This window comes from Pogoniulus pusillus, chromosome 15 (genome assembly GCF_015220805.1).
Source record: "Pogoniulus pusillus isolate bPogPus1 chromosome 15, bPogPus1.pri, whole genome shotgun sequence".
NCBI lineage: Eukaryota > Metazoa > Chordata > Aves > Piciformes > Lybiidae > Pogoniulus > Pogoniulus pusillus.
The window spans coordinates 21,581,506-21,595,404 of record NC_087278.1 but is presented as its reverse complement, the minus strand read 5'-3'; the positions used below and the strand labels follow the sequence as shown (position 1 = coordinate 21,595,404).

The 13,899-nt window shown below is 46.6% G+C and overlaps 1 protein-coding gene across 2 annotated transcripts in view; it reads right to left on the bottom strand.

Moving 5' to 3' along the window:
- ADIPOR2 (adiponectin receptor 2) overlaps positions 1-13,899 on the bottom strand; it is a 59,622-nt gene that overhangs the window by 27,110 nt on the left and 18,613 nt on the right. For both annotated transcript variants that reach the window (XM_064155708.1, XM_064155707.1), the window contains exon 2: positions 4,442-4,676. In XM_064155708.1, coding sequence (XP_064011778.1) covers positions 4,442-4,609 — 168 coding nt within the window. In that variant the 5' untranslated portion in view covers positions 4,610-4,676. The remainder of the gene's footprint in view (positions 1-4,441; positions 4,677-13,899) is intronic.

Below are 13,899 nucleotides of genomic sequence, written 5' to 3'. Positions count from 1 at the left end.
AATTAAACACTGACTTGAGCCAAGCAATTTCTGTTTAGCTAAGCAAATGCACAGAAAGAACTCTAGAACATAATACATCACAAGCCTGTACTTTGGGCTATCCATCTGCAGGCAACAGGTAACTTGTTAATTGCTGTGGCATCACAGAATGGTTTGGGTTGGAAAGGACCTCCAAAGCTCATCCAGCCCAACCCCTCTGCAGTCAGTGGGTGAATCTTCCAGTAGATCAGGTTGCTCAGAGCCTTGTCGAACCTGACCTTAGGAGTGGGTGAAGAGCGGCCAGGAGAAAAGGGACCTGGGAGTGCTGGTGGATGGTAGCTGAACATGAGCCAGCAGTGTGCCTAGGTGACTCCAAGAGAGCCATGGTCCAGTTGATGGGACAGGGCTGGGTGATAAGTTGGACTAGATGATCTTGGAGATCTTTTCCAACCTGGTGGATACTATGATTCTATGATCTCCAGAGATGGGGCCTCAACCACCTCCCTGGGCAACCTCTTGCAGTGTCCCACCACTCTGGATGTTAGGAACAAGTTCTGCACCATGAATCTAAATCTGCTCTTCTCTAATTTCAAAACACTGCCCTTCATCTTGTCACTAGAGCCCTTTGTAAACAGTCCCTTCCTAGCCTTCTTGTAGGCCCCTTTCAGGTACTGGAAGGCTGCTACTGGCATTGCTCAAGCAGGAAAGTCAGAGACAAGAATAAAAACAGCCTCCAAAAAAAGATTATTCCAAATGCCATCAAGATAAAGATACTGTGTGTCTGAAATACCTGCTAGTACAACTCAACTCCTCTTGTAGCAAGCTCAGTTACTGGGTAAGAATTTGCATCTTGGACACATGCTGTATCACATTCCATGCAACACAAGGCTAAATACTCTGAGCATTTCCCATGACACTGATACTGAGAATGTCCTACACAAGTTATACCACTGCAACTTACAGTGCCTTGCCTGGCTCCCAGTTTCTAGTGGCATCCCCAAGGGTTCACTACTGGGCCTGTCCTCTTCAATGTCTTTATCAATGATCTGGATGAGGGGACTGAGGCACCCTCTGTACATTTGCAGATGACACCAAGCTGGGTAGCTGTGTCCATCTGCCAGAGGGTAGGGAGGATTTACTGCAGATCTGGACAGGTGAGACCCATGGGACAAGGCTAATTGTATGAAGGTTCACAAGGCCAAGGACCAGGTTCTGCACCTGGGTCACAACCACCTCATAATAAGCTACACACCTGGAAATGTGTAGTTGGAAAGCTGCAACTCAGAGGGGGACCTGGGGGTTGTGGTTGACAGTGGATTAAATATGAGCCAGCAGTGCCCAAGTGGCCAAGAAAGCCAATGGCATCCTGGCTGGGAGCAGAAACACTGTGGCCAGCAGGGACAGGAGAGGATCATTCCTCTGTGCTCAGCACTGGGGAGGCCATACCTCGAGTGTTGTGTTCAGTTCTGGGCCACTCACCACAGGAAGGACATTGAGGGGCTGGAGCATGTCCAGAGCAGGGCAAGGAGTCTGGAGAAGGGCCTAAGGGAGCTAAATGCGTTCAGGCTGGAGAAGAGGAGGCTGAGGGCAGAGCTCATTGCTCTCTACAGTTCCCTGAAGGGAGATTGGAGCAAGGAGGGGGCAGTCTCTGCTGCTTGATAGCAAGGGACAGGAACAGAGGAAATGGTTCCAAGCTGCAGCAGGGCAGGTTCAGGCTGGATGCTAGGGAATATTTCTTCCCAGAGAGGGTTCTCAGACATAGGAGTGGTGTGCCCAGGGCGGTGCTGGAGTCCCCATTCCTGTGGGTGTTTCAGCAGCCTATGGAACTGGCACTTAGTGACATGGTTTAGTACTGACCCTTTGGTGCTGGGTGGAAGATCTGAGACTGGATGAGCTTGGAAGTCTCTTCCAACAGAATGTGTTTTGTAATTCTAAATATCTGCTCTAATTTATTACAAGGACACTTGAAACTGAATTCTATGAAGGCTGAAACTATTCAAGTTATGACAGGTTCTCATATCAGTTGAATCATGCTGGTGGTCCATGCACACACCCAAAAGCTGTGGCAAATCAAATTACAGCACCAGCAGGACTCTTCTGCCTAGAAGTCTACATTAGCAACATCAGTGTAGTTTTGCTCTGGCTAAAACTACAGTTGTTGTAAGTGGGCTGATACAGTACACCCATTAAGCCATGATGAATTTATAGTGAGCCTAAGATGAACACCTCTTCCACTTAACTGTGTTGATGTCCATCAGCATATATCCTGGGAGAAGCACTAATGACCATTCTGGAACTCTGTAACCAGAAGGTGGTTTTGCACTACATGTAGCTCCTGATTGAAGTGGGAACGTCTTTCTGCAGGATGCTGTGGCTGCAGACATTTACAAAGCACAGACACCAAAAACTCAAAAACACTGCCACTAGCTCAGGGATCTGTGAGCCAGCAGGCTGGAACAGCATCCTGGAAAAGTACCACAACATGTTTCCCCATCCTTGTGCTCTTCCTTACAAGTCTGTTACTTGCTGTTGTCCAAGATAAGATCATAAAATCACAGAACATTAGAGGTTGGAAGAGACCTCCAGAGATCAAGACTAATCCCCTGGCCAAAAGCAGGATCACCCAGGGTAATCCACTCAGGAACACATCCAGATGGGTTTTTTAAGTCTCCAAAAGAGACTCCACAACCATTCTGGGCAGCCTGCTCCAGGGATCCATCACCCTCATTGTAAAAATGTTTCTCCTCATGTGGAGGTGAAACCTTCTCTGTTCCAGTTTGTAACCACTGCTCCTTGTCTTATTGCTGTCCACCACCAAAAAAAAAGATTGGCTTCCTCTACTTGACACCCACCCTTCATATTTATGGACACTGATCAGATCCCCTCTCAGACTTGACTTCTTTAGACTAAACAACCCCAGGTGTCTCCATCTCTCTTCATAGGGCAGATGCTCAAGTTCCCCATTCACCCTCGTGGCTCTCCACTGGACTCTCTCCAGCAGGTCCCTGTCCCTCGACCTGGGGAGCCCAAAACTAGACACAGTATTCCAGGTGTGGTCTCACCAGGGTAGAGCTGACGGGGAAAAGAACCTCCCTAGACCTGCTGGACACACTTTTCTTCATGCACCCCAGATACACAGATCATCAAGTATGCTTGTAAACAGTTTGGGGTTTTGTTCTGACCTAATCTTAGCCAAGGTTTGGATGACAATTAGCTAGACTCAATGTATCTTAATTGGAAGTTACAAAATACATCTCTTCTGAGACATGAAGAGTATCTCAGCACAGAACAAACCACTATGAGTCCTACTTCTTTCAGGGGAGAATGAAAACACATGAAGCTGGTAAACTCATGCTCAGCAGCCAAGTTCACACAGAGTCTTTTCAGCCAAGTTCACACCCATTCACACAAATATTTCTGGCATCTTCTTGGGTTTATTACAATTATTTAGCAGGCATAAAGTGGTTGTAGCTTACTGTTCACATTTCTGGAACTTGTTTCAAACACTTAGGTCAAAACTATCTTTTCCTAGTAAATCACAGTATCACAGTATCACCAAGGTTGGAAGAGACCTCACAGATCATCAAGTCCAACCCTTCACCACAGGGCTCAAGGCTAGACCATGGCACCAAGTGCCACGTCCAATCCTGCCTTGAACAGCTCCAGGGACGGCGACTCCACCACCTCCCCGGGCAGCCCATTCCAGTGTCCAATGACTCTCTCAGTGAAGAACTTTCTCCTCACCTCCAGCCTAAATTTCCCCTGGCACAGCTTGAGGCTGTGTCCCCTTGTTCTGGTGCTGGCCACCTGAGAGAAGAGAGCAACCTCCTCCTGGCCACAACCACCCCTCAGGTAGTTGTAGACAGCAATAAGGTCACCCCTGAGCCTCCTCTTCTCCAGGCTAACCAATCCCAGCTCCCTCAGCCTCTCCTCGTAGGGCTGTGCTCAAGGCCTCTCCCCAGCCTCGTTGCCCTTCTCTGGACATGCTCAAGCATCTCAATGTCCCTCCTAAACTGGGGGGCCCAGAACTGAACACAGGACTCAAGGTGTGGTCTAACCAGTGCAGAGTACAGGGGCAGAATGACCTCCCTGCTCCTGCTGACCACACCATTCCTGATGCAGGCCAGGATGCCACTGGCTCTCTTGGCCACCTGGGCACACTGCTGGCTCATGTTCAGGCAGGTATCAATCAGCACTCCCAGATCCCTCTCTGTTTGGCTGCTCTCCAGCCACTCTGACCCCAGCCTGTATCTCTGCATGGGGTTGTTGTGGCCAAAGTGCAGCACCAGCACTTGGAGCTATTGAATGCCATCCCATTGGACTCTGCCCATCTGTGCAGGCAGTCAAGGTCCCGCTGCAGAGCCCTTCTGCCCTCCAACCCAGCCACATCTGCCCCCAGCTTGGCGTCACCTGCAAACTTGCTGATGACTGACTCCATGCAATAGATAATTGTAACACTTACGTTTTCCTGGTCAGAAGACAGAGGTGGCTGCACTAAAAGAAGGCTCTGCTCAGAGGTGTCCTCTTCAAAGGCTGCCTGTGTTGTTGCAGTGCCAGACATGTGTCCTTTCCTGAGCCGCAGACCTGGCTCTGCAGAGCCAGCATTATCGAGTTCCGGTAGTTCATTCATGAGACGCTTGGAGCCTTCTCGAACAGTCTCTTTCCTCTTGCTTCGGCTTTAGCTGATTGTGCTGGCTCTGAAAGACAGACAGAACTGAAGTTAGAGAGAGGAAGAGTTGGCTGGAAGAGCAGGATGCTTAGAAGCTACACAACAGCTACACCAACTGCTTTCATATATGCTCAGACTTCCCCAGGGTATATAACTGACACTACAGGACAGCCAACTGTCATCTCCTGGCCCCTCGTACTTCCAGACTACAGGACAGCCAATTGTCATCTCCTGGCCCCTCACACTTCCAGAACACAGGACAGAGAATTGTCATCTCCTGACCCCTCACACTTCCAGACTACTGGACAGAGAATTGTCATCTCCTGGCCCCTCACACTTCCAGACTACAGGACAGAGAATTGTCATCTCCTGGCCCCTCACACTTCCAGAACACAGGACAGAGAATTGTCATCTCCTGGCCCCTCACACTTCCAGAACACAGGACAGAGAATTGTCATCTCCTGACCCCTCATACTTCCAGACTACAGGACAGAGAATTGTCATCTCCTGGCCCCTCACACTTCCAGAACACAGGACAGAGAATTGTCATCTCCTGACCCCTCACACTTCCAGAACACAGGACAGAGAATTGTCATCTCCTGACCCCTCACACTTCCAGAACACAGGACAGAGAATTGTCATCTCCTGGCCCCTCACACTTCCAGACTACTGGACAGAGAATTGTCATCTCCTGACCCCTCACACTTCCAGACTACTGGACAGAGAATTGTCATCTCCTGACCCCTCGTACTTCCAGACTACTGGACAGCCAATTGTCATCTCCTGGCCCCTCATACTTCCAGACTACAGGACAGCCAATTGGCATCTCCTGGCCCCTCATACTTCCAGACTACAGGACAGTCAATTGGCATCTCCTGACCCCTCACACTTCCAGACTTCTAGACAATGAATTCTCATCTTCTAACTGCCAATACTTTCATGTCGTAACAGAAAGATGATAGAAAGTGAGCTCTCAACACAGTAAATTCACAAAAGCACAAGGATGTTTTTATAAATCATTTTGCAAGCATTGGCCTGTTAAGACTATTTCCAAATGAACTAATTTAAGGCATCCTAGGAGCTAAGTTTCACCAATACTAAGACAGTAAAGTAATGGTACAGCTGCTCAGTTAAGAGCAAGCAAGCAGAGCTCAAGCAGCAAATAACTTCAGACGGAGTGCAAGGAGAGCAGTAGTACAGACACTGATGTGTCTCCCTTGCTTAAATTAACATGCTCCCAATTACTGCTAGCACTTGGTCTGTACCTTTACCTCTGTAAGGAGTCAGACCAGGTAGATTTAAACACTTAATTCCACTTCAGCAATCAGAAACAGGCAAATCTCCCAGAAAACCATAACCCAGGCTTTCTACTCAAGAAGTAACTATACTTTACACTTATAATATAGCAAAGAGGATTGGGGTAAATGCAACTCAAGATGCTAAAGATGTCATCTGCAGAAAATGACCTAATGATAACCTGTTACTCTGAGCCCTCATTCAAGAGTATTATTGGTTACCTATTTATCTTGCACATGACATCTCCCTCTATATCTCTCTTATGAGACCCCACCTGGGGTGGGGCACTGTGTCCAGTTCTGGAGCTCCTAGTACAAGAAAGATTTGGAAGTGCTGGATCGTGTCCAGAGAAGGACCACAAGGATGATGAGAGGGCTGCAACTCCTCTGCTATGGAGATAGGCTGAAAGAGTTGGGGTTGCTCAGTCTGGAGAAGACTCCAAGGAGACCTTCTTGTGGACTTCCAGTATCTGAAGGGAGCTACAAGAAAGCTGGGGAGGGACTTTTTAGGGTATCTGGTAGTGATAGGATTGGTGGGAATGGATCCAAGCTAGAGGAGATTCAGATTAGACATTAAGAAGCAGTTCTCCAGCATGAGGGTAGTGAGACACTGGAACAGGTTGACCAGAGAGGCGGTGGAAGCCTCATTCCTGGATGTTTTTAAGGTCAGGCTGGATGTGGCTCTGGACAATCTGATCTAGTGGAAAGTGTCCCTGCCCATGGCAGGGGGGTTGAAGCTTAAAGATCCTTGAAGTCCCTTCCACCTCTGACAATCCTGTGACAGCTCTGTGGTAGTTACTTCGACAGCCAGTCAAGAGGTCCCTGCTTGTCTCTAGTAGCCTTGGAAGGCACAACAGCCAAAGCATTTTGCAGCCAGAGTGCCAGAAACCATCATAATGAATTAGCACTTGCTGAGGCTTCCAAATCACTTTGAATAAGAATGTCTTTTGTACTAATCACTTTGTGTAATTCCATGACTGGAGTGCCTAAGTACTTAGATGTGACTAACACCTAACATTAAGATAACCCATCTAACAAGTTTTAACTTGCCAGTGTACATAATTAGATTGGAATTTTAGTGCCCAATAAAAGTTGCTGAACTTTGTCATAATGGAGGAAGGCAAAAGAAAGATATAAGATGTAGAGAATTTATACTGGCAGTCTCATAATACAATGTCACCTCCAAAACATCACCACGATAATGTACTCCTTCCTTTCAAGGACCAATTCATTTACAAATGATCATTGCAAGATAATTCTCAGCTCTGACAAATGTGCTACAGTTAATTTTGCTGCAGCAGTTTGTAATATTATACTCACTTGGCTGCCTGGCAATCCCCAGAAGAGCAAGCTGCTAACAAGAAGGTAACAGGCTCTGCAGAGCTAAGTGATAGCTCAGCTGTCCGAGTTCAGTATGGCACACTGCTGTTATCACCCTGACAAGGTAGATGTACACTAGGACAGCAGAGCAGATGGTACAGCCACCTTTTTGCTAACTCCACTACAGAGTCAGTAACCTCCATCTGAGAATCATAGAATCAAGCAGGTTGGAAGAGACCTCCAAGCTCATCCAGGCCAACCTAGCACCCTGCCCTATCCAGTCAACCAGACCATGGCACTAAGTGCCTCAGCCAGGCTTTTCTTCAACACCTCCAGGGACAGTGCCTCCACCACCTCCCTGGGCAGCCCATTCCAATGGGAAATCACTCTCTCTGTGAAGAATTTCCTCCTAACATCCAGCCTATACCTACCCTGGCACAACTTGAGACTGTGTCCCCTTGTTCTATTGCTGGTTGCCTGGGAGAAGCATCTAAACCAGCCACAGCTGTTTAACTGGTAACCACAAGAGCTACAGCACACAAATTAACTCAAGGTTTAACAGAAAGCTCAACGAAAGAGTTGAACAAGTGGATTTTAAAGACCAGGAAGAAATATCTAGAAAGCAAAAAAAAAAAAAACCCAAACCAACTGAAATATTGTCCCTGCAGGGCCCCCCTCTATCCCCTCCCCCTTTTGGTTTTGTATTTCAAGCAGTCATTTCATAATTCTATTTTTATGCAAGAAGCATGAAGGATGTCACACTGTTATTCAGCAGTGCCCAGCTAGGGAAGAATGGCCCCAAAAAAAGCATCCAACAAAAGCTGGTTGGAAAGGAAACTTTTGTCTTTTAAATTAAGACACCAAATAAAAGATCAATTTCTGTACAGTTCACTGTACCAATTTCAAGACACAGCAGTTCTAAGCCTCTCACTTCAAGTAAGATATTGAGGTGGTGGAGTGGGTCTAGAGGAGAGGACAGTGACATGACGGGGGAAGGGACTGGAGGGAAAGTCTGATGAGAGGAGGCTGAGGGAGCTGGAGGAGACTCAGCAAGGAGCTTATCACTCATTACAACTTCCCTTGAGGTAGCTGCAGGAAGGTGGGGGTCAGGCTCTGCTCTCAGGCAACTTGTGCCAAGAGGAGAGGACATGGGCTGAAGCTGCTCCAGGGGAGGTTTAGGTTGAATGTTAGGAAGCACTTCCTTACAGAAAGGGGACTTAACACACTGGAATAGACTGCCAAGGGAGCTGGTGGAGTCACTGCACCTGGAAGTGATTAAGGAAAGCTTGGATGTGGCACTCAGGGCCATGGTCCAGTCGATGTGGTGCTGCTGGGTCATAGGCCAATCTCAGAGGTTTATTCCAGCCTCTGTGATTCTACAACTCAAGTTGCAAGCAAGCAGAATCACTCTCACTTGAGCTGCTGGCGAGCTCTGAGCTGCATCTTTCTCTCTCTAACCTTGCCCTCCATTTTGGACTAATCCACTTTGCTTCCTAACCCCCTGGCCAAACCTCCATTCTTCCTTGGGACTGGGATAAGGTTGAGAGGGGTAGAGGGAAGGTGAAGGGGCAGTAGAGAGCCCCTCCTGGGGACTCAGGTTTCTGGGAGGGCTGCTGAGTTTCTGTATTACCTTTTAACTTGTCTATTTCTGTATATAACTGTATATATTGTAAATATCTGCTTGTACATTCTGCTAAGCTGTAAATAAATAGCTTCATTCATATTTCCAGAGCCAGCTGAGTCTAGTCTGGGTGATTTCCAAAGTGTGGGGGGACAGGGAACACCCAAAACAAGCTGTTTGTAAACAACAGCTACACATACACACAGTCTCACCTGATATTCCACCCCATTGCAAACAGGTAGTCAAAACAGCCATTGTAGTTCAACTTCCAAACCAGCAAGTTTTACTAGTTCTTTTTACCAGCTTTAAGCACCAGAATTGCCACAGCATGCCCTTGCATCACCTCTATGTCATTGCAAGAGGCACAGTAACAACCAGCTCAACGGGTTTAACCACAAGATACTGGCAAAAGTATCTAATACAAGGAGACACAAGAATGCCAAGAGATTTCTTAAATCAGGCCCTGAAGATTTATTTCACCAGCACTTGCTGCCAAGCAATCACTAAGGTTAAAAATAAAAGAGCTGTTTCGCCTCCAGCGAGTCAGATTTGCATTTGGTAGCAGAGTTGAACTTCAGGGCTCTGCATAAATAGATGTTGTTGTTTCTTGAAGGTACAGGGGCATTGCTGAATGAAACAAGGTGTTATCATGTTGTCCTTCAGTGTGGCCTTCCAGTATCTGAAGGGGGCCACGACAAAGCTAGGGAGGGACTTATTTGGGTGTCAGGTAGTGACAGGACTGGGGGGTAACAGATCATAGAATCATAGAATCAACCAGGTTGGAAGAGACCTCCAAGATCATCCAGTCCAACCTAGCACCCAGCCCTATCCAATCAACCAGACCATGGCACTAAGTGCCTCAGCCAGGCTTTGCTTGAAGACCCCCAGGGACGGTGCCTCCACCACCTCCCTGGGCAGCCCATTCCAATGGGAAATCACTCTCTCTGTGAAGAACTTCTTCCTAACATCCAGCCTGTACCTACCCTGGCACAACTTGAGACTGTGTCCCCTTGTTCTATTGCTGGTTACCTGGGAGAAGAGGCCACCCCCCACCTGGCTACAATGCCCCTTCAAGTAGTTGTAGACAGTAATAAGATCACCCCTGAGCCTCCTCTTCTCCAGGCTAAACAGGCCCAGCTCCCTCAGCCTCTCCTCATAGGATTTGTGCTCCAGGCCCCTCACCAGCTTTGTTGCCCTTCTCTGGACATGTTCCAGCACCTCAACATCTTTCTTGAATTGAGGGGCCCAGAACTGGACACAGTACTCAAGGTGTGGCCTGACCAGTTAGAGGAAGGGAAATTTAGATTAGACATTAGAAAAAATTTCTTCCCCATAAAGGGTGGCCAGACACTGGAACAGGTTGCCCAGGGAGGTGGTGGAAGCCTTGCCCTTGGAAGTTTTTAAAGCCAGGCTGGATGTGGCTCTGAGAATCCCAATCTAGTGGGAAGTGTCTCTGCCCATGGCTGGGGGTTGCAGCTGGATGATCCTTGAGGTCCCTTCCAACCCTGACAATTCTGTGAGGGATTTCAAAGATGCCTGAGCATGGTGCTGAGGGACATGGTGGCAGTGGTGCAAATGTGAGCTCTAGGCAAGTGGATGAACTTGATGATCTTGAAGGTCTCTTCCAACCTCAACAGTTCTATGGTTCATGCAGGATCCTTTCAGCACTAAATATGCTTGCTGTTACTGAGTATGTAAAGGTAAGCAAGCCAAAAGATAGCACAAAAGCTACTGGGCTTCAGCCCTCAAAGCCAAAAACATGTGTCTGAGTGCAACACAGAGCTGCCAACAGAAGAGTGCTAATAGCCAGAACTATTTGTTCACAAGCTAAAGAAAGCCATCTGATACAAACAGGGAAGGCACAGATGGTCTTTAATTCCTATGGTAAGGTTTCTATGACTCCACAGTTCAGTGAGGAATCTGAACAATTGCAATAAACTTTCTCCTAAGAAAACACAAGGTCTAAAAGTCAAAGTATGGTCAGCAGCATCTAGCCAGAAAACCATGGCTGAAATCTCATGAAGAGACTTACTGACCCAATCTCATGAAGAGACTTACTGACCCAATCTCTAAGGCAGGCAGTTCAGTAAAACAAGAACTAGAAAATGCAAAGCTGCAGAACATCTGAGGTCTTACAAGAGATTGTTTTGTGCTTCACTGAGATGAGTATTGTTAACTTTTCTGTAGCATGCACCAAAATGAAAGCTTTCATTAAAATTCTCTTCCATTTAAAGGGGAAAATCACCACACAGAACTTCAAATCTCCTTAAGGACTGCACATACAATAAGCACAGTAGCAGCATCTGTATCAATCAGCTGAGCTACTGATGTGTTTAAAATCAGATGAGAAAAGCATCTATGCAGTTTGGTTTGCTGGTATTTGACTTCTTATGTTTTGTTAGGGTTTTTTTTTGGTTGTTTCTTTAGTTTTGTTGGTTGGGTTTGGTTTTGTTCTGCTTTGGGATTTTTTAGGGGGGTTGGTTTGGGCTTTTTTGTTTGTAATATCTAAAACTTGCAAAGACTAGATCTGGTTTTGGAAAGTTGAATACTATTGCAGTCCTAAACAGAGCTTATAAACACAAGCAGCACTCCCTGAGCTGACTTAACATGCTGCTGCCACCACACAACCTACGGATCACTCCCATTTGCTCACTCCACCACAGCTCAGAAGTCAACCCCACAGTGAGAACAACCAGTGCCAGTTCCAGGCTGCAGGCAGACTACTCATGGCCTTTCTGAAGAGAATCACCAGGTCACTGCAGCTATGCACTACCAGAAGTCAAAGTCTACAATTACACCTATTTAGGACACTGCTTCCCTCCTCAAGATGACAAGGAAAGAGTACCTGACAAAGTTTTCTTTCTCCAAGTAGCACCCTGGTCCACTTGCCAGAGAAATCAAGGGAAGCCCCAAGGCCAACTCAGGGTAGGAGTAAAGTCTGGCTTGGGGAAAGAGAAGTCAGACAGCAAGTGCCACATCACATCACTTAAGAATGCTGTTGAATGTCAGAGAATCAGAGAACGTCTGGGGCTGGAAAGGACCTCAGAAGATCATCCAGTCCAACCCCCCTGCCAGAGCAGGATCACCTATAGCAGATCACACAGGAACACATCAAGGCAGGTCTTGAATATCTACAGATAAGGAGACTCCACAACCCACCCTGGGCAGTGTGTTCCAATGTTCTGTCACCCTCACAGGGAAAAAAATTGCTCATGTTTCCACAGAACTTCCTATGCCTCAACTTCCACCACTGCCCCTTGTGCTGTCACTGGGCATCACCCAGCAGAGCCTGGCTCCAGCCTCTTGGCACTCAGCCTTTACATACTGATAACCATGAATGAGGTCACCTCTCAGGCTCCTCTTCTCCAAGCTTAAGAGCTCCAGCTGCCTCAGGCTCTCCACATAAGGAAGATGTTCTGCTCCATCGTTTTTGTGGCTCTGCACACACGTTACCCATATATCTGGCCCAGCTAACCCAAGCAGGTCAGTTATTAACCATATGGGGTACCCACTCTTTTGCTGCCTTTTTTTCCACTAAGCATAGAGCAAAGCAGAAGAGCATCGTCAACAGATTTGTGAATTGCCCTGGCCACAGCTAAAAAGCTGCAAGATTCAAGAGTGGAACTTGTATATCCTGAACAAAAAAAAAGGGCATTTTTATCCTTTTTAAAGGAGTCTTTCAGTGATTAAGCTGTCTTTTTCAATTAAGGAGTTAAACATCCACAGCAACATGCCAAGCAGTCCCTAAAACAACAGTGTAAAAATAAAACCCCACCAAAACAAGAAACAAAACAACCCCCAAATCAACCAAATAAGGGTATGTATGGACAAAGGAAGGAGGAAAACCTTAGAGAATCTCGTTTTCTCAGGATATCCTACAGGGAAAGTATGAGTCAGACTGTAAAAATTCTTTGGAGGTCAACTTTAACAATGAGGAAGCAATCCAGCAGCTCTCCTCTTAGATGTAATTTTCCTAGATAAAGAGACATCTACAAAACAAAGATTAGACTCCTGCAGAGGGTCAGTGGCCAAGAAGCTGTCTTTTGTAACTTGTAAAGTGTCACTGGAAGCTTCAGCCTAAGCTATTTCACAGCAGGCTGCAGGGACAAACAATCAAGCACATTCTGGTGCATTTGGATCCAAAGAAAGGGAACAAGCAAGCAGCCTGCCTACAGTAAGGAAACGCTTCCATTTCAGAGGATCCCATTACATCCTTACAACACTTGTGCAATTTGTACTGCAAATCGGAGCCCGGTTTTGTAACCGGGTTAAGCCTTGTGGCAGAGATTGGCCCACCCCCAGCGCACAAAGGCTGCTTGTTACAGACAGGAGAACTGCTGGAAGTTAGTTTTACTCTTCAGTAAACCAAAACCAAGAGATCTGTCACCAGAGCTGTACAAAACGAGGAAGAGACACTTGAGTTCTTTTCGCATCACACTCCACAAAAACCCACAGCTAGAAAACTTGCTTTTGGTTAATTTTTCACTACGTGGATGCATTTCTCCAAGTGAGAAACATTCCATCTCCGTGCCCTTTCATGATTTTATTTCTATGTCATGTTACTAACTCACATCAACTTCACAGCTGCCAACAAAAAGATGCAGTTGGCTTCCGTTAGTACCACTGCGTATCACAGACTGTCCAAAAGTGACAGACTGAAATTAGACATCACTTTTCCACTTAGGTGAAAATTTAGAAGATAGCCTTTTAACTACTGCCTCAAGGATATTCAATTCACAAAGCTGTTGGATAAAGATTAAGAAGTGTAAGTCACAGAATCAACCAGGTTGGAAGAGACATCCAAGATCATCCAGTCCAACGTATCACCTACCCCTGTCCAGAGCTAGACTACTAAACTGAAGCTATATTCACTTAACCCTGCTACACAGAGAACCTTTGCCCAGGATGTACACAGCAGCAATTCAGACAGCAAACATTCCCATACCCTGGCAGGATAATTTTGCATCTCTAGAAATTGAACTCTCCTCTTAGGCAGGATAATTTTGCATCTCTAG